The sequence below is a fragment of the Neoarius graeffei genome, chromosome 2, assembly GCF_027579695.1.
Source record: "Neoarius graeffei isolate fNeoGra1 chromosome 2, fNeoGra1.pri, whole genome shotgun sequence".
In the NCBI taxonomy this organism is placed as follows: domain Eukaryota; kingdom Metazoa; phylum Chordata; class Actinopteri; order Siluriformes; family Ariidae; genus Neoarius; species Neoarius graeffei.
In genome coordinates, this window is record NC_083570.1 from 85363007 (window position 1) to 85380229 (window position 17223).

General features: G+C 39.1%; 1 protein-coding gene across 1 annotated transcript in view; it reads left to right on the forward strand.

Annotated features, from left to right (window-relative positions):
- The window catches only part of slc44a1b (solute carrier family 44 member 1b), a 106540-nt gene that overhangs the window by 15769 nt on the left and 73548 nt on the right, over positions 1 to 17223 (forward strand). Inside the window, exon 4 of the mRNA XM_060915109.1 lies at positions 9923 to 10059. Within this exon, the coding sequence (XP_060771092.1) occupies positions 9923 to 10059 (137 nt within the window). The remainder of the gene's footprint in view (positions 1 to 9922; positions 10060 to 17223) is intronic.

Genomic DNA, 17223 nt, shown 5'->3' on the forward strand with positions numbered 1-17223 from the left:
TGGGTCGAGCCTGGGCTGGTTCTAAAATTCTCAGGGAGCGGGATGTGCCTGTAAATTTTGGTGGGGCTAGGACCATCAGTAGCTGAGTTATGAATTTTTACAGGTTGGCATGAGCCAGGGCTCATATTAAAGTTTTCGGTGAGCAGCGCTGACATGGGGGGTTTCGGGGGCGAATAACGGGCCAAGGCGGGGTCGTAGCGGGCCGTGCCTGTGCTGATTCGAAAGGGCTCGGGGAGAGGGCGGTGCCTGTAAATTTTGGCGGGGCTAGGACCATTGGTGGCTGAGTTATGAATTTTTAAATTCGCACCTGGGGGGCCCCCGTTTCACAGGCCGTGTTACGACATAATGTATTCGCCCAGTGTAACATCTCATCTCTCATCTCATTATCTCTAGCCGCTTTATCCTGTTCTACAGGGTCGCAGGCAAGCTGGAGCCTATCCCAGCTGACTACGGGCGAAAGGCGGGGTACACCCTGGACAAGTCGCCAGGTCATCACAGGGCTGACACATAGACACAGACAACCATTCACACTCACATTCACACCTACGGTCAATTTAGAGTCACCAGTTAACCTAACCTGCATGTCTTTGGACTGTGGGGGAAACCGGAGCACCCGGAGGAAACCCACGCGGACACGGGGAGAACATGCAAACTCCGCACAGAAAGGCCCTCGCCGGCCACGGGGCTCGAACCCAGGACCTTCTTGCTGTGAGGCGACAGCGCTAACCACTACACCACCGTGCCGCCCCAGTGTAACATTTGAAAGAAAATTAGAAATAGATTAGACCCATATCTTTGCAATTTTTCATGGGCCATCCGATTTGATGCTTTTGAAATACAGATGGACACGTTCAAATTATTTTTTATCGGCCGTCCAATCCGATGCTTTTGAAATACAGACGGACAAATGTGAAAATTACCAGTCAATGTCTGCCGGTCCGGCCTCACTTCCCACACTGCTTATGAATACTTATGTTTTTATTCATAAGTACAATGTCAAAAGATGTGTGTGTAACTCTGAAGAAAAGATATATGCAATGGAAGTACTGTATACTAAATAACAAAAAAGTGTCAGAGTACTTGCTAGTTACTAATCACTGTTTCAGTACTTGTCCAGTGACATTTGTTTTCTGTTGTGAAACAAAAACTGAGGGTAAATGCAGAAATAATGTATTTACATTCAAATTCATTATTTAATAATGGTGTTCCTCAGGGGACCATATTAGGCCCTGTCTTTTTTTTTTTTTACTTCCATGTTAATGACATAACATATTTTATTAGAAACAGCAAGTATTGTTTTTATGCTGCTGCTATATTTTATTGTATGCAGGCAGAGGTGTTCACTTGTTCAAAACATATCGTATTATCACGTTATATGATATATAGTTTGCTCGTTCAGTGCCACCTAAGTAATTGGTCAAATAAATATTTGAACAATTTAATGCTCTTATAGAAAACTAGAAAAGCACTCGGAGAGCGCAGACCTCCGCCAAGAATCCTTAAAAAAAATCCGGGATCCAGAAGGTGATCCGGATCACCGCCAAAATTTAATGGATTGTTACTTGTGCCCAGTTACACCTCTGGAAAAAATTTCAGAGCAATCTGTTCATTACTTTTTCTGTAATGTTGCTAACAGACAAACCAACAAACAAACCAACGCTACCGAAAACATAACCTCCTTGGCGGAGGTAAAAAACGACTATGTCACCACTTAAATTTCTCCATATCCACTGCTGGAAATAATTGCCTGAAATCTGTGACTCATAGTGACCGTTTTGTATGCTGGCGTTTTCCCTGATGATGATGATGATGACACATTTAAATTGGGGAAGACTGACTTGCCAAGGCACGATCATTCTACTTTATTGCTTTGAAACCTGCCCAGTTGCATTTTGATCTCAGTGAATTGGATGAATATGTATAAAACCATGGTAATTCACTCAACAGTATGGAAGTACATAACCTTGAATTGAAGCAGACATTCTGCACTTTAGTCTTATTGCCATTGTTTCGTTTCCAGACAAGCCAGTGTGAGTTTGAGCCCAAATATTAAAAAGTATTGAAAACATACTTATCCACAGAATACCTGCAGATGACTGAATGGACAGATTAATTAACGACTACCTTTGAATGGACCCTTTTGGGTCGTCTTGCATTTTGCCTGTGTTTTCATGCGTTACTGGTACACGTGACAGATATGAGTCAGTACAATTCAGCCTTGGGGTGGACCATATAACAAAAATATCCTGTTCTGATTATTGAAGGCATTTCATCAATTCAGAATATGCATCACAATATGTATGTAAACTTACAGCAATACAGTAGTGCACGATTGAGGATCGAGTACGATTATCATATCATATCGTATCTTATAATATGACCTGTACAGACCCGCACACGCGCGCTCTTAATAAAACCATTGGGAAAAAGTCACGTGACTGGGCAGATATGGATTTTTGAATCTGGTCTAGAAAAAGCCATATGCGGCCCCGGACCCGTTTCCCTCGCTTCCACTGTTTTCATTTTGCTCTGAATTGTTACTTTGAAAAATGAGCGACACAACTGAGCACAGTGAAAGTGAATTTTATTATTTTTAACAAATTTCAGCAACTTTATTCAAATTGTTTTCTTCAAAAATACGATCAATATCTCCACCACTCAAGGCTTCTGTGGCATTTGGTTTGTTGCCCTTTCCATTTTTTCTGAAGTCTCTGTGCTTGGACTTCAGGACTTCCCTGGACTTTTTATCGTCTTTGATTTCCAGGATGTTTATCTTACAGTTGTTGTTGTCAAGGTAGCATTGAATACTTCGTGAAAAGGAAGACAAAGTGTCAGATTCGTAGTCTAAATTTCCTTTTTTCTTCGCTTGTATATAGAAACTACATAGCAAGCTGTCGAGCTCCTTAGAGGGGATGACTGTTATGTCTCTTTCCTCCTTAACTTCAGCAAGAAGTCTTTTGAAAATGTTTATGTCGTACTGAGGTTTTTTTAACGGTGTTTTCTTGTTGTTGTCCTTGTATAAACAAGTGAATTTTTCACTCGAAGGTACCGTTTTTCCATTTTCTTTGACAATTTCAGCTTGTTCAATAAGGTCTGTGTCTGATAAATCATCTGGAGAATAAAATTCACTTTCACTGGGCTCACTTGCGTCGCTCAGTTTTCAAAGTAACGATTCAGAGCAAAAGGAAAATGGCGGAAGCGAGGGAAACGGGTCCGGGGCCGCATACGGCTTTTTCTAGACTGCAGTCAAAAATCCGTATCTGCCCAGTCATGTGACTTTTCCCAATGGTTTTATTATTAAGAGTGCACGTGCGCGGGTCCGTATGGCTCATATGATAACACATCATGTCACAATATTGATGTTATATCAAGCCCTGTGATGACCTGGCAACTTGTCCAGGGTGTACCCCGCCTTTCGCCCGTAGTCAGCTGGGATAGGCCCCAGCTTGCCTGCAACCCTGTAGAACAGGATAAAGCTGCTAGAGATGATGAGATGAGATGAGATGAGATGTTATATCATCGTTTTGCCCAGCCCTAATTCATCCTATGAAATCTTGTGCACTTTTATCTGAGGTGCTTCTTACATCACAGAGTTATGGTAGTAAGAAGTAGCCTATTGTTCTCATATATGGTTCATTTCTAGGTACTTGCAATATATTTTCGATGTACTTTAACAGTTGTAGTTTTTTTTGGAAGGAATTGAGTGTACAGAGACATTGTGCAAGGTGCTCGTGAAGGAGGTGTGAGCTAAAGCCTTTGTTTACCGACACAGTGGTGGAAGTATTGCAGTCCTTTGATCAGGAATGATGGTAGTAATGACAGTTCCTGACAGTATGGATAATGAGGTGAGATTAAGGTCACAGGTGGGATGGCCCACTGTTGATCGGAGGGACGAGTGAATGAATGACAGATCACGGTTATAAACTCAAATATCTGTTAAAATTCCACTAAGCCAACATCTGCCAGGAATTCAGTTAGAGATCTCCAATGAATCATGCTTTCCATCCATTATCTCTTTTAGTTTGTATCAATATCTCTCTTTTTGCTGACAGTGTGTGGGATAATAATTTTAAAAAATATCAACAAGATGACTAGTTGATTTTTGCTTTTATGGTCAGTGCCCATGCTCCGTCCTGTTTGTCTGCGAAAGGTCAGTGATCTTGTGGGAAACCCACTCACCCCACCCCTCAAAATCATTATTCTCTTCATTTGCATTTATTAAAGGAGAACTGAAGGCAAATTTTTATTATCAAAATTCTATTTATCTCATTTTATTAAATATCGGAATGCATTATTGATAGCTATTTTGTCGCTGCTATAGCAAGTTATGAGTGTTTGAAATATGCTCTGTAATATATCAGTCCATGTGTCAAAGCAATGGCCGTAAACGAGATTCGTTGAGACCTGTGCGAGACATCGCAGGACAAAAGTAAAACGTACAGCGGAAATCAAAGTGACCAACATCTGCCAATGTTGTCAAAAGACGTGCGCGCCCTCTTTCGAATGCTGACGTAATCAAGCCGGAAGTTTTGTTTGTTTTGATAGCAATCAGGAAAGTTTGAAAAAAGTAGGCAGTAATCGTCATTTAAACTCGTTTTTGTGCAATATTTCGTTTGGAAAACAGTTTTCAAAATGGCGGCACTGACACCTGGTTGACATGTCACATTTCAAAGTCTCGCACAAGTCTCGTGAAGGTTGCGCGGATAAGCGACGCCTGCCGTGGACCAAACGAACTACATTCAATATGGCTAAAAACCGAATAGGCCGATAAGTATAATATTTAATTGCAATTAGTTGCCAATACGAGTCACGGTATAAGGTTACTAAAACCAAAAATGTAATTGAATAACACGTTAATTAAGAAATAAAGCAAGTTTAAAAATGACTTCAGTTCTCCTTTAATGAATGATACATCAAGGGGTTTTGCAGTTTATAGTTACGGTATATTTATTGTTGTGGAAATTTTGTGAGACAAGTTGGTTCCTGTTTTCACCTACGAAACGAAAGTCATTCTCTCATCAGCATCTCTCTCTCACACACACACGCACACACACACACACAGAGCATGTCACTGTATCTTGAACACAGAGAGAACAGAAAGCATAACCGAGACTGAGAGTGCTTACAACAGTGACTCCTTCCATAAACGTGAAATGTCTCCTAACAAAAGAAACATTCACCACATCAACAATTATAATTATTACTTTGTTAAACACTGAGAAAAAAATTATTATTATTATTATTTGAGGGGCGGCACGGTGGTGTAGTGGTTAGCGCTGTCGCCTCACAGCAAGAAGGTCCGGGTTCGAGCCCCGTGGCCGACGAGGGCCTTTCTGTGTGGCGTGTGCATGTTCTCCCCGTGTCTGCGTGGGTTTCCTCCGGGTGCTCCGGTTTCCCCCACAGTCCAAAGACATGCAGGTTAGGTTAACTGGTGACTCTAAATTGACCATAGGTGTGAATGTGAGTGTGAATGGTTGTCTGTGTCTATGTGTCAGCCCTGTGATGACCTGGCGACTTGTCCAGGGTGTACCCCGCCTTTCGCCCGTAGTCAGCTGGGATAGGCTCCAGCTTGCCTGCGACCCTGTAGAACAGGATAAAGCGGCTAGAGATGATGAGATGAGATGAGATTATTATTTGACTATGTGGACCCTCTGCAGTTCAAGTCCCTGTGTATGAGCTGTTACTATAAAAGCAATAACGTCTTACAGCAAGCATGTTAATAGTAACCTGTCGTTTATGTTACACCCAGAACTACCTGTGCTGTTATACAAAATAATAGACACCTTTTGACCAGTCAGATTCAAGCATTCAGGAGCACTGTGTTATAATCAACAGTTATTCCACAAAATTGAGTCGTACATGAGCTGATAGTCGACGAGGCGCATAGCACCAAGTTGGCTATAAGCCATGTACGACAAGATTAAGTGGAATAACTGTTTTATTCTATCCACATTCACTGGATTTTGAGAAACAGAGCATTTTTATTTTTTTTTAATTAAAAACTTTTTACAAAACGTCTGATAAAATCATTTCTATTTAGGTGGACTTCTTAAAAACCTATCGATGGCGGCATGAAATGACTTTAGTGTTGTTGTTTTTTTGTAGAAAGTGTCATCTTGCTGTTGTGCCGAGGTATAGAATGTCTTTAGACATTTATTTAATTCTTCCTTGGACATTTCAGTTACGTATGTAACTTCTTTGAGCTTTTGAACGAGTCTAAAAAATTCAACAAATTTTAATGCTTAAAGATGAAGAATGTAAACAAACTGGTGAAATGACAGGAGCAATTTGTGAAAAATGCTGTAATAATAATAATTCTTGAAAAATAAAAAAAGATATGTTCTTACTATCAAATACTTTCATTCCATATTTTGTTGCTTTTTTAAAAATATTTTTTGGGGTTTTATTTTCGAGTAGAGTTTTTATTTCGTCCTCGGTTAGTTCAGCAGCACGCGCCGCCATTCTGTTTTTCTTTACTCACAGTATATGAGCTGATACCCTAGTAGTAGAGTGGCCAATCAGAGTGCGCAATTGCTCATATCCAATAAATGTGGATAGAAAAATGTACATTATACCATAGCACTGTTTAATTCTGGAATCTGATCAGTAAAAAGGTGTTGATTCACTTCCTGTAACTTGGGCGGCACGGTGGTGTAAGTGGTTAGCACGGTCGCCTCACAGTTCTGGGTTCGAGCCTGTGGGGGCTTTTCTGTGTGGAGTTTGCATGGTCTCCCCGTGTCTGCGTGGGTTTCTTCCGGGTACTCCGGAGACATGCGGTTAGGTTAATATGGGACGGCCTTGGGCTGAGGTGCCCTTGAGCGAGGCACCTAACTCCCAACTGCTCCCCAGGCACTGTTAGCATGGCTGCCCACTGCTCTGGGTATGCGTGTGTGTGTGCTCATTGCTAACGTGTGTGTGTTCACTGCTTCAGATGGGTTAAATGCAGAGAGGAGTTTCACAAGCATGTGATGAATAAAGTTGTTGTCCTTAACAGCAGCACTGACAGCAGATTCGGCTCCAAGGCAAATTGCTGGTTTATATCGATATAATAATATCAATAATATGTTGTTATTTAACAAAGAAAAATGTATATGATTGACATGTTGAAGCTTTCAATAAGGAAGGGTTTATTTACCATTTATGAAAGGAGTCTCTAGTGTCAGCACTTTGTAACAGTCAGTGAGTTTTAGGACAGAGGGCTTTACATTTTCCAATATTTTGTCTTATTAACTTTAAGAGAATTAAAAAAGAGAGGCTAGTGAGGAATGACTCTATAGGCATTACAATATCCACCGATCAGCCGTAAAATTAAAAACACTGACAGGCGAAGTAAATTACATTGATTATCTCATTACATTGGCACCTGTCAGTGGGTGGGATATATTAGGCAGCAAGAGAACAGTCAGTTCTTGAAGTTGATGTGTTGGAAGCAGGAAAAATGGGCAAGCGTAAAGATCTGAGCGACTTTGACAAGGGCCAAATTGTGACTGGGTCTGAACATCTCCAAAATGGCACATCCTGTGGGGTGTTCCCAGTATGCAGTGGTTAGTACCGACCAAAAGTAGCCCAAGGAAGGTGAACTGGTGACAGGGTCGGGGCGTCGAAGGCCCATCGATTCGCATGGGGCATGAAGGCAAGCCCATATGGTCCAATCCCACAGAAGAGCTACTGTAGCACAAACTGCTGAAAAAGTTAATGCTGACACCTTTCTGTTTTGGCCATTGTTTTTAATTTTATGGCAGATAACTGGAACTGGTAATTTATTATGTGGCTGTTCCACAACATTACTGTACTAAGTAGCTAAAATATAATGTCGTTCATTAATAAATAAAGTAAAAAAGAAATATAACAGAGTAATAATACTTTAAGCTTTGTCGTTGAGTATTTTCCTCTCACAGTACTCTTAGTTGTGTTTTATTCCTTCCTTAACCTTCATCCTACCAAGTGGGGTCCATCTGGACCCCGCACCTATATGTTTGTTTGCCATTTTAAAAATATGTGACATACTGCTTCACCGTTTTATGAATTTGTCGGAATTTATGTCTTAATTAAAACACTAAAGCACCAGAAGATCAGCTTTTTGCATTGTGAAGGTATAATTAATTTGTTACTGGGGTCCAACCGGACCCCAGAGTAAAGTTTATCTGTCTTTCATTTTATAATTGAATAGCACACTGAAAGTTAACTTCTTTTATTTCTTTTATGTTCCATAATGAAACTACCAAGGCATTCCTTCTTGGGGTCCGTGTGGACCCCACTGCTGCAATAAGCACAGGCTGCAAAACAAAAGCCCTAAATTATTTTACAATTACTTTTTTGTTTTAAATTCTGTAAGAAAAGACCTAAGTTGTAATCCAGAATGTTTTACAGCTGCATGAGCTGCAAAAATCATGTATATAATGCCAATTTTTTTTGTGGCGCTATAATTTGCTACATGTATGCTAGTTATTGCAATATTATTGCAATGTTATTGCATTTATAATACATCATTGATATTCAGCCATAGTGGATTTTGTTCTTCAATAAAGTTATGTCTGTTTGCTGCATTGAATTGGTTCTTACTGCATTGATTTCAAGGTATTCCCTCCTGGGGTCCATACGGACCCCGCCTGGTAGTTTGTGTATGTAAAATTGGCTGGTAGGATGAAGGTTAAGTGTGTTCTTTATGCCTTGGGCCCTTTAGTGTATTGCTGTTATTAATACAAGATGTTCTGAACAAAACTTATCTGGTGATTTTGTCTTTATAAGCTTTAATTTTAAAGAAAAGTATTGGGGTCCAAACGGACCCCACATGGTAAGATTAAGGTGTAAAATAGCATGGTAGGATGAGGGTTAAAGGAGATATCGCAGCCAAAAACAGAGCAGTTCCTGTGCTTCGCTCACTTCAAAATAATGCTAGTGGATCCGGAGCTTGCGAGGAAAAAATGGTGCACCTTTTCAAATCTGGTTCTCAAGCCGTAGGTGGAAATGCTCAGATGGGGGAGGGGTATAATTCTAATGAGCTCCCCTCAGATGTTTTCAGGCCTAGGCAGCTCAAAAAAACCTGACTAGATTGTCTGAAACTGAGAAGAGTTTGTGGGTTGGTACGCACTCTGAGTCTGGATATCAATTACTTGTGCACAAGCATTGAAACAGTGGATTTTTCATAATATGCCTCCTTTAAATTTACTTGGCTTTTGAAACCATCCAGTATCACCACTACACCTTAACCAAGGACAGCCTTTTGCTTCTTTTTTCCATGTCATAAAGGACTTTCTAAAACATGACCTTCCATCATCAACCGTACCTGCTTGACTGTAGCTCTAACATTTATTGGTAACGTGTGCTGCAAGTCTACCAGCCATTCAGATACGTTTGAGAAGATGCGATGTAGGCTGTGTCTCAGCCATGTACATATGAGACCTGCTGGGTCCGAAATCACTGACAGCTCTGTTTTAGCTTCCAAGCTTTCTGTCTTTTTCTGGATTTCTCCTCTTGGCTGCTGCGTGTTTCTTTTGCATCTGACAGGCTGCTTTTGTTGCTCTGTATGCAGGACAATGGGCCTCATGGCTCCATGTGGGCGCTGTGCCCACTCCCCCACTTATGAAAGACCAAGGCAAGGCCATGGTCACGATGGAGATCTTGACTAGAAATAAGTCATGGGTAGAAACAAGCCATTGCTTCACCCTGCCAAAAAAAAAAAAAAAATCCTGGAGTGAGCCAGCACTCCTGGGATGAAAATATGTGCTGCCTGCTGTCGATTTTTATCACACAATAGTGAAGGCTGTATTCAATGGCCTGATGTGGTATCTGGATTATTCATCAGAGGACCAATTTAAGAGCTCGTTGCTATTTGTATTTTATCAGTTTGAATATCTGAAACTCTACAACACAATGTATTTTATTGCGATAGTTCATTTGCTTTTGATCTGATGTTTTACAGATATGTGTTCTTCCTGGACCCGTGCAACTTAGACATCATTCAAAGGAAGATTAAATCAATGGCACTGTGTGTGTCACAGTGTCCTACTGAGGAGATGAAAACGTACGAAGATCTACGGAGATTTGCCATGACGAATGGTAAGTCCAAGATGCGTCGACGTACCATTGTCTTTAGTGGATGCCGGCACAAAGCACCCGCTCACATGGGGTAGCGTTTAGTATTGTAATTCTGAAGTCTTTGACAACATTGATCATTCCCTGCTGTTAAATAGACTGTCGGCTGTTGAGTTTGATTCCTCTGCATGTGCATGGTAGAACGCAGAAAAATTTATTTACGATATCTCAGTGTGTGCAGAGAGGAAATGTTGTATCAGACTTTTTTTTTGTCAGAAAAAATCAAAGGTGTCCCACAGGGATGTGTGTGTGGATCCTATCCAATGCACTATTTATAAATTTCCTAAATGTTGAAATGTAACAGTATTACTTTTTAGTCTCTAAAGCTCTAAGGTTGTGTTTTATTGATCATTTTCCAGTTCTCTCTCTCTCTCTCTCTCTCTCTCTCTATATATATATATATATATATATATATATATATATATATATATATATATTTATTTATTTATTTATTTTTACTGAATCTCAGGGTGCTTCTAATTGACACTTCTTGATCCTATCAGTCCTTGATCTGAAAACTTGTCAAGCTCATTATTCAGGCTCTATCAGTGTTTCATTGTGCATGAAATAATTGACGAGTGAGCAAATAGAGAGTGAGCACACGCAGCTACTTCCTAGTGGAAGCTTTACATTGCATCATGTGACGCACACCTATGGTATCATTTCTTCACCTCCACATGAAAGTAAAAAGCTGATCACAACAAAAAACGAGACCGTCAACAGTGTTGGGCAAGTTACTTCAAAACTGTTTTGCATTATTTATTACTTGTTACTGTCATTTTAAAGTAATTAGTTACATTACAATATTACTGTATTTAAAATGTAAGGCATTACACTACTATTGCATTACTTTTAAGTTACTCTCACCAAAATAACTGGAAGTATGGATTTGGCAATCTAATTGTAGCTCAAGACGCTCAATTAGCTCATCACACATCCAGTGGAAGGTGATGTGGTATCTGACTGAGCTAGGCTTATGGTTAAAAACACTAGAATATAATAGCCACAGTGATGGCTCATGGCATAATACAAGGAACAATCATCTCAAGAACTGACAAAAGGTGAAAGTCTGGCAAATTGTGATAGAAATACTGTAACTTTAGGCCTATTCATATTAACATTAATTGAACTGTATTGTATTGTAATGTCTAAAGATATGACAGGATACAAAATTAGCATTTCTATGCCTTTATTGTTTTCAAGTTTACAGCATTAAGCATAGTTTATGCTTCATAAAAAAAAAAAAGATTAGCCCTAAGGGATATGACTCCATTTCAGAAATTTAACAAAAATGAACATATTATGGCAAATCGTAGCCTACAATAAAACTGGCCTGAAAAAAAACCCACAAGCCTTTTAAATCACGGCTAGACAATGACTATTAGCTATATGAGGCTACCCAGTCACATTTCGAAAAACAGAATTAGAAATAACAAAATCAAAGTGCTTTTAATGATATTGAAGTGCTTAGGCATATTAGCCCTCGAAGGAAAGGCAGCTCAATCACTTTAGTCTGACTTCCGACCAGAAAAAAACTCAGTTATACAGGACAAAAATGTAAACAAACTGTCAGCATATCTTCAACAACATACCATACTCCGCCACAAGTCTCCTAACCTCCTGAGGCTGAAGTAGCATCTCAGAGCGGCAGAACATTAATTTTGGCTGCTTTGTGATTTTATCGCCACTCTCATCCTCCGCTTGCTTCCTTGCTAACTTCATGTTACTATGGCACCTCTGTAAATGTTTAGTTAAATTACTGGTGCTATTTCGGGAAGTGGACAGTTCTTTAGGTTTAGCACACAAAGTGCATTTGACTACGATGTTCTTCACATCCTTATTTTTCACAAACTTAAAGTAATGGGCGTATGCCCATCTGGAGAATGTACTATCCGCCGTTAGATCAGCTGCAGGTTCACTCATCTCTCTCTCCTGTCTGACCAGCCTAAAGGAAAAGGAAGCGAAACATTTTGCGCGGACGTTTCACCTCTGCTGATCTCGCGGTGATTTTGGCAAATTTGTATGAAGGAAAAAAAACCACCACTTCATTCCACACTATAAAAAACAACCTATAGAATTTACCCAATTTATCTAAGGTAACAATTTGCATAGACTTTATTTGGGTAAATTTCAACCATTATTTTGAGTAAATACCACCTACATTCAACAGCTATAAATTACTCAAAGAAATAAGGTAAATATTGCCTACGATTTTCAATAAAAATTACTCAAAATTATTGAGTAGTAATAACACTAAATGTTTAGCCATTATTTATGTAATTAATAATTATTAATAATTATTAGCTACTATGACAAATTAACTATTACCTATTCCAGGAAGGTTAGATTTACTTGAAGCTATTTTCAGACACAGCAGACGCCAGACAGTATTAAAGTCAACTTGTTTAATCAGTCACTCAAGTCTTAACATGCAACATATCCAATATACTATATTTAAACAATGTAAAACACAATGCACACATATATACACTCACCGGCCACTTTATTAGATACATGTGTACAACTGCTCGCTGACACAAATTTCTAGTCAGCTAAACACATGGCAGCAACTCGATGCATTTGGGCATGTAGAAATGGTCAAGAGTGGAGGGCACAGTGTAGATATAAAACAATAAAAGCTGTTACAAAAATAGAAAAAAAAATACACCACACAACTGTTTTTCCTCTTAGAGAAGTTTGCACATGTATTCATACAAATGAGAATAACTAAGAACAATTTAAGAAAAATATGAACACCTGCAGCACTCACCCAACAGTGCGTTTTACCAATTATTCAGATTAAGCCACTGACACAACACAACACAAGCTCTCTGTGTGTGTGTGTGTGTGTGTGTGTGTGTGTGTGTGTGTGTGTGTGTGTGTGTGTGTGTGTTCAAAAAAGACGAGAAATCTGTTTGTGTGTATCTTAACCGGAGTAAAAGCAGTTCACTCTCTCTCTGCTGTGCCAAAGGTAAAAACCTTCCAAAAAAACAGTTAGTGCCAGGATAAAAGTTTAAGAAAAGGTTATTCTTGTACATATTTAGCACTCTTCCCCCCAAGACAAGTTTAGACAGTATTCACATAAATCAGAATAACTTAGAATGTGGAGTGATGCTACATGTGTTCATATCTCTTAAATGGTTCTCTGTTCTTTCTGCCAGACATTCAGGTCAACTGACACACACACAACAAAAAAACAAAATAAATCCTGCTCAACTGTTTGCGTCCTTGTAAAAGTTAATTCGCAATTCCCTTCGAGACGCAGACTCGCTCCAGTCTCTTCTTCTGGGAGCACTGCACGCACGAGTGCTGTTTTCTGCTGAATCATGAGCACGGTACGAGCATGCTCCCATGAATCATTGCGCGTAGAATCGAGTAGGCTATATTTTAGTCATCTTAGGTAGTTATACCCTACCGACTGCGTTACATTATTTCCTGCCTAATATTTCTGATTATTATTTAATCCATTTTCATCACTTCAATTGGGTGTAGTTTACTCATTTCTCACCATTAAAAGTTTATATACTCTATATTAATAGGTAGCGCCTGTATGATCTACCCCTTGCAATCGATTACCTTTGCTTACCTATTTTTTTTGTGGAAAAAATAATCATTTTTTATCAGTAAAATATACAACCCCACAAAATCATTTTTTACAGTGCAGGTTAAAAATGCATTGTAACGCGCGTTACTGGCATTTGTACTGAGTAAAATATTACCAAATTTTTTTCTGTAATGCCTTACATTACTGCGTTACTGCAAAAAGCAATGCATTACAGTAATTCGTTACTTTTGTAACGCGTTACTCCCAACACTGACCGTCAATGACGGCGTAGCTCGCTCCGGCCCCGTCTAGTCTAGAAGGAACGATCTAAAGTGGGCCACCTTGCGTGATAAATGTTGCAAGCTGTATACACTATGTACAAGCTAGATATATATATATATATAAGCGATATACACCCTAGGAATACCGACCTGTTTGCCAGAAAGAATCCAAAACAGCGAGGAATTGACCGAGAAGAAGCAATTTTTGTTGAACTGCTCATTAAGGCTTAATTATTTCATAACTTCATTAATAATTGCAATTAAGCAAATCTGGGTAGACGTTATATGCACCCTAGGTACCTCTACCTTCATGCCAGAAAGAATCAAAATCGGTGAAGAATTGAGGGAGAAGTGATTTGTGTGGAAACTGCTCATTAGGGCTTAATTATTCTATATCTTCATTATTAATTGCAATTATGCAAATTTGGGTAGAAGCTATACACACCCCAGGCAGACCTACCTTTCTGCCAAAAAGAATAAAAATTGGTGAAGAATTGAGAAAGAAGTGATTTCCGTGAAATGTGGATGATGCTGGATGGACGAATGATGGACAACACATGATAACACAAGCACATCGCCTATCAGCCAGATGTGCTAATAATGAAAACATGGCAGCAAGGTGCCACAGCATGTATGGTTTCCTCCTTACAGCTCCAGGGCGTGTGCGTGTGTGTGTGTGTGTGTGTGTGTGTGTGTGTGTGTGTGTGTGTGTGTCACCCTGTGATAAACTGGCATCCCACATAGGATCCTGCTGTGTTCTCAGGATAAGCTCTGGATCGACCCCAACCCTGAGCAGGATAAATCTGAGACTGAAAATGAACAAATGAATCAATTAAATTAAAACAAACAAATGGTGCAAGCAAAAAACACTAAACTGTGCTTGAATAAAACAGGTTTGTTCATCTTGTAATTGCACTATGTGGCAGTGGGAGAAAATACAGCTGTGCAACAAGTCAATATGACAGGTTAATGAGCAAGGACCTCTCATTCTGTAAATATGTTTGGCCTTGCGTTCCATCCTTTCGTTCTTCCCTTGTGCATTCACAGGGAGGAACTAGAGGAATCAGAGCAAGGAATGAAAACAAGAAAAGACAATTAAAGAGATGTGCAGCAGCTACAGATATCCTGGAAAAAAGAATGTTGTGGAAAAACCTTGGCCAAAAAAAAAAAGCCAAAAAACAAAAAAAACCCTTGGCCAGAAGCTTTGACGACAACAATTTTCATGTATTTTCTTTATTATTATTATTATTATTATTATTATTATTATTATTATTATTATTATTATATGAGTGATTCCACGCTTATGGGTACTGAAATGGGGACATGAACTTATTCACCTAAAACCATTTCTTTTTTTACCATCAGGTCACAAAACATGTAATCTTTAATGAATGATATGTTAAAAGATAACTTTAATTTTCTGAGATGTAATAAAAACATATTTATATGCCAAAGTCAAGCCTATGAGTTCCAAAATGATGTCTGTTACATTACTTCTGTTACGATTGTCCATCTCGCGTCTGTTACAAATTAATGACAATCTAGCTATATACCATGTTAATCTTATTGAAAGAATGTGTATGTTTATTCTACTACACATGTTTATTAATTATATTTGCTAAAACATCGCCTTCCTATGTTTCAAAAAGTAATTCTACATTGTTAAAATTGAGAATATATATGTCCACAACACTTCTGTTACGTTCTGACTTTGGCATATAAATATGTTTTTATTACATCTCAGAAAATTAAAGTTATCTTTTAACATATCATTCATTAAAGATTACATGTTTTGTGACCTGATGGTAAAAAAAAGAAATGGTTTTAGGTGAATTTTTAAAAATAAGTTCATGTCCCCATTTCAGTACCCATAAGCGTGGAATCACTCATAAAAAACATTGTCATGATAAACTTTTAAATTATACCAAACGTTGTGTATTTACCAGTGTCCTGACCTCATGATGCTGTTTACTCGGTAATAAGTAAAAATCATTGGCTTATGTTCTTACTCATCACTGCGTTTTATATAAAATGGACCTTCTACCAGAATAAGAAAAGACCTCCATTAGTAGCTCTGGATAAAAACATTATTCATAATTGGCTTCCGTGCATAAGCTCTCTATTAGACTTGAACAGTGGTTCTCAACTGGAAAATGTTAAGCCAGCAAAGTATTTCAGTGGCTCAAACCAGTCGCTCGAAAAATACTGTAGCAGCGTCGATAAACATGTAAAAAAAACAAAAAAAACCCAAAACTTGGCCATAGGTCAGAAACTCTAGTTTACCAACCATGAGCAGATGATCTGTTGTCTGAGGTCACAAAGGTCACACATACTTTCCTTAAAGCACGCAGAACCATGGCCTCACTTTCGTTTATAAATGCCTTGAGACCTCAAAAATGGCACAGGAATAGTTTTAAGTGTTAACAATAAATCTAATATAGTCATTTTTATGATTAAAGTGATTCATATAGGGAGCGGTCTGAGTGAATGACCTTGATATCTGTAAAGCCTCGGTCACAACCGGCCGTACGTGTTCCTACGGCCGGTCTACGTGCAAAAAACGCAAGAAACGCACGGAGGGCGCGCGTGTGACGTGCTGATTTTCGAGCCGTAGACTGGCCGCAGAGGTTCTTTGTCATGCCAAAAAAACTCTACGGGCGCTTACGTTTTTTTCAGGTTGCAAGACAAACTTACGGCCAACGTGCATCTTTCTCCATGAACAAAAAAAAAAACGCAGTGATTTGGGAAACACCAAAAATCGCACGGCCAAAAAATCGTACGTCCGGTTGTGACCTAGGCTTAACGTCACAGCAGGAAGTCTATCGGTCTCATCGCCATTTCTGCTATACCAAAACACAGAGCTGACTGCAACTTCGAGCTTCCATTTTGAGCTAATTTATCACCATGCCATGTAGATGTGTTGCTGGCGAGTGCAGCAACACGACAGAAGGTGGATTTACGTTGCATTCATGGCCCAAGAATGTTCAAACTGCAAAGATTTGGATGCGTTTTGCGAGAAGTTCACGGGCACATTGGGCGCCTACGAAGTGGTCTCTCCTCTGCTCTGCACATTTTACTGAAGACTCATACGAGACCTCTGATCTGTTGAGGAGCATTGGCTATAAGCCCATATTGAAAGAGGGTGCAGTATCAACAATTAAATAAAACTACAAGAAAGGGAAAGGTTTTTAATTAATTAATTAATTAATTAATTAATTAATTAATTAATTAATTTTAAAAGGAAAGCGAGTTCAGTTGCACCAGTCCTTCCGGAGAGTGAGCCAAGGGTTGTTGGTAAAACCC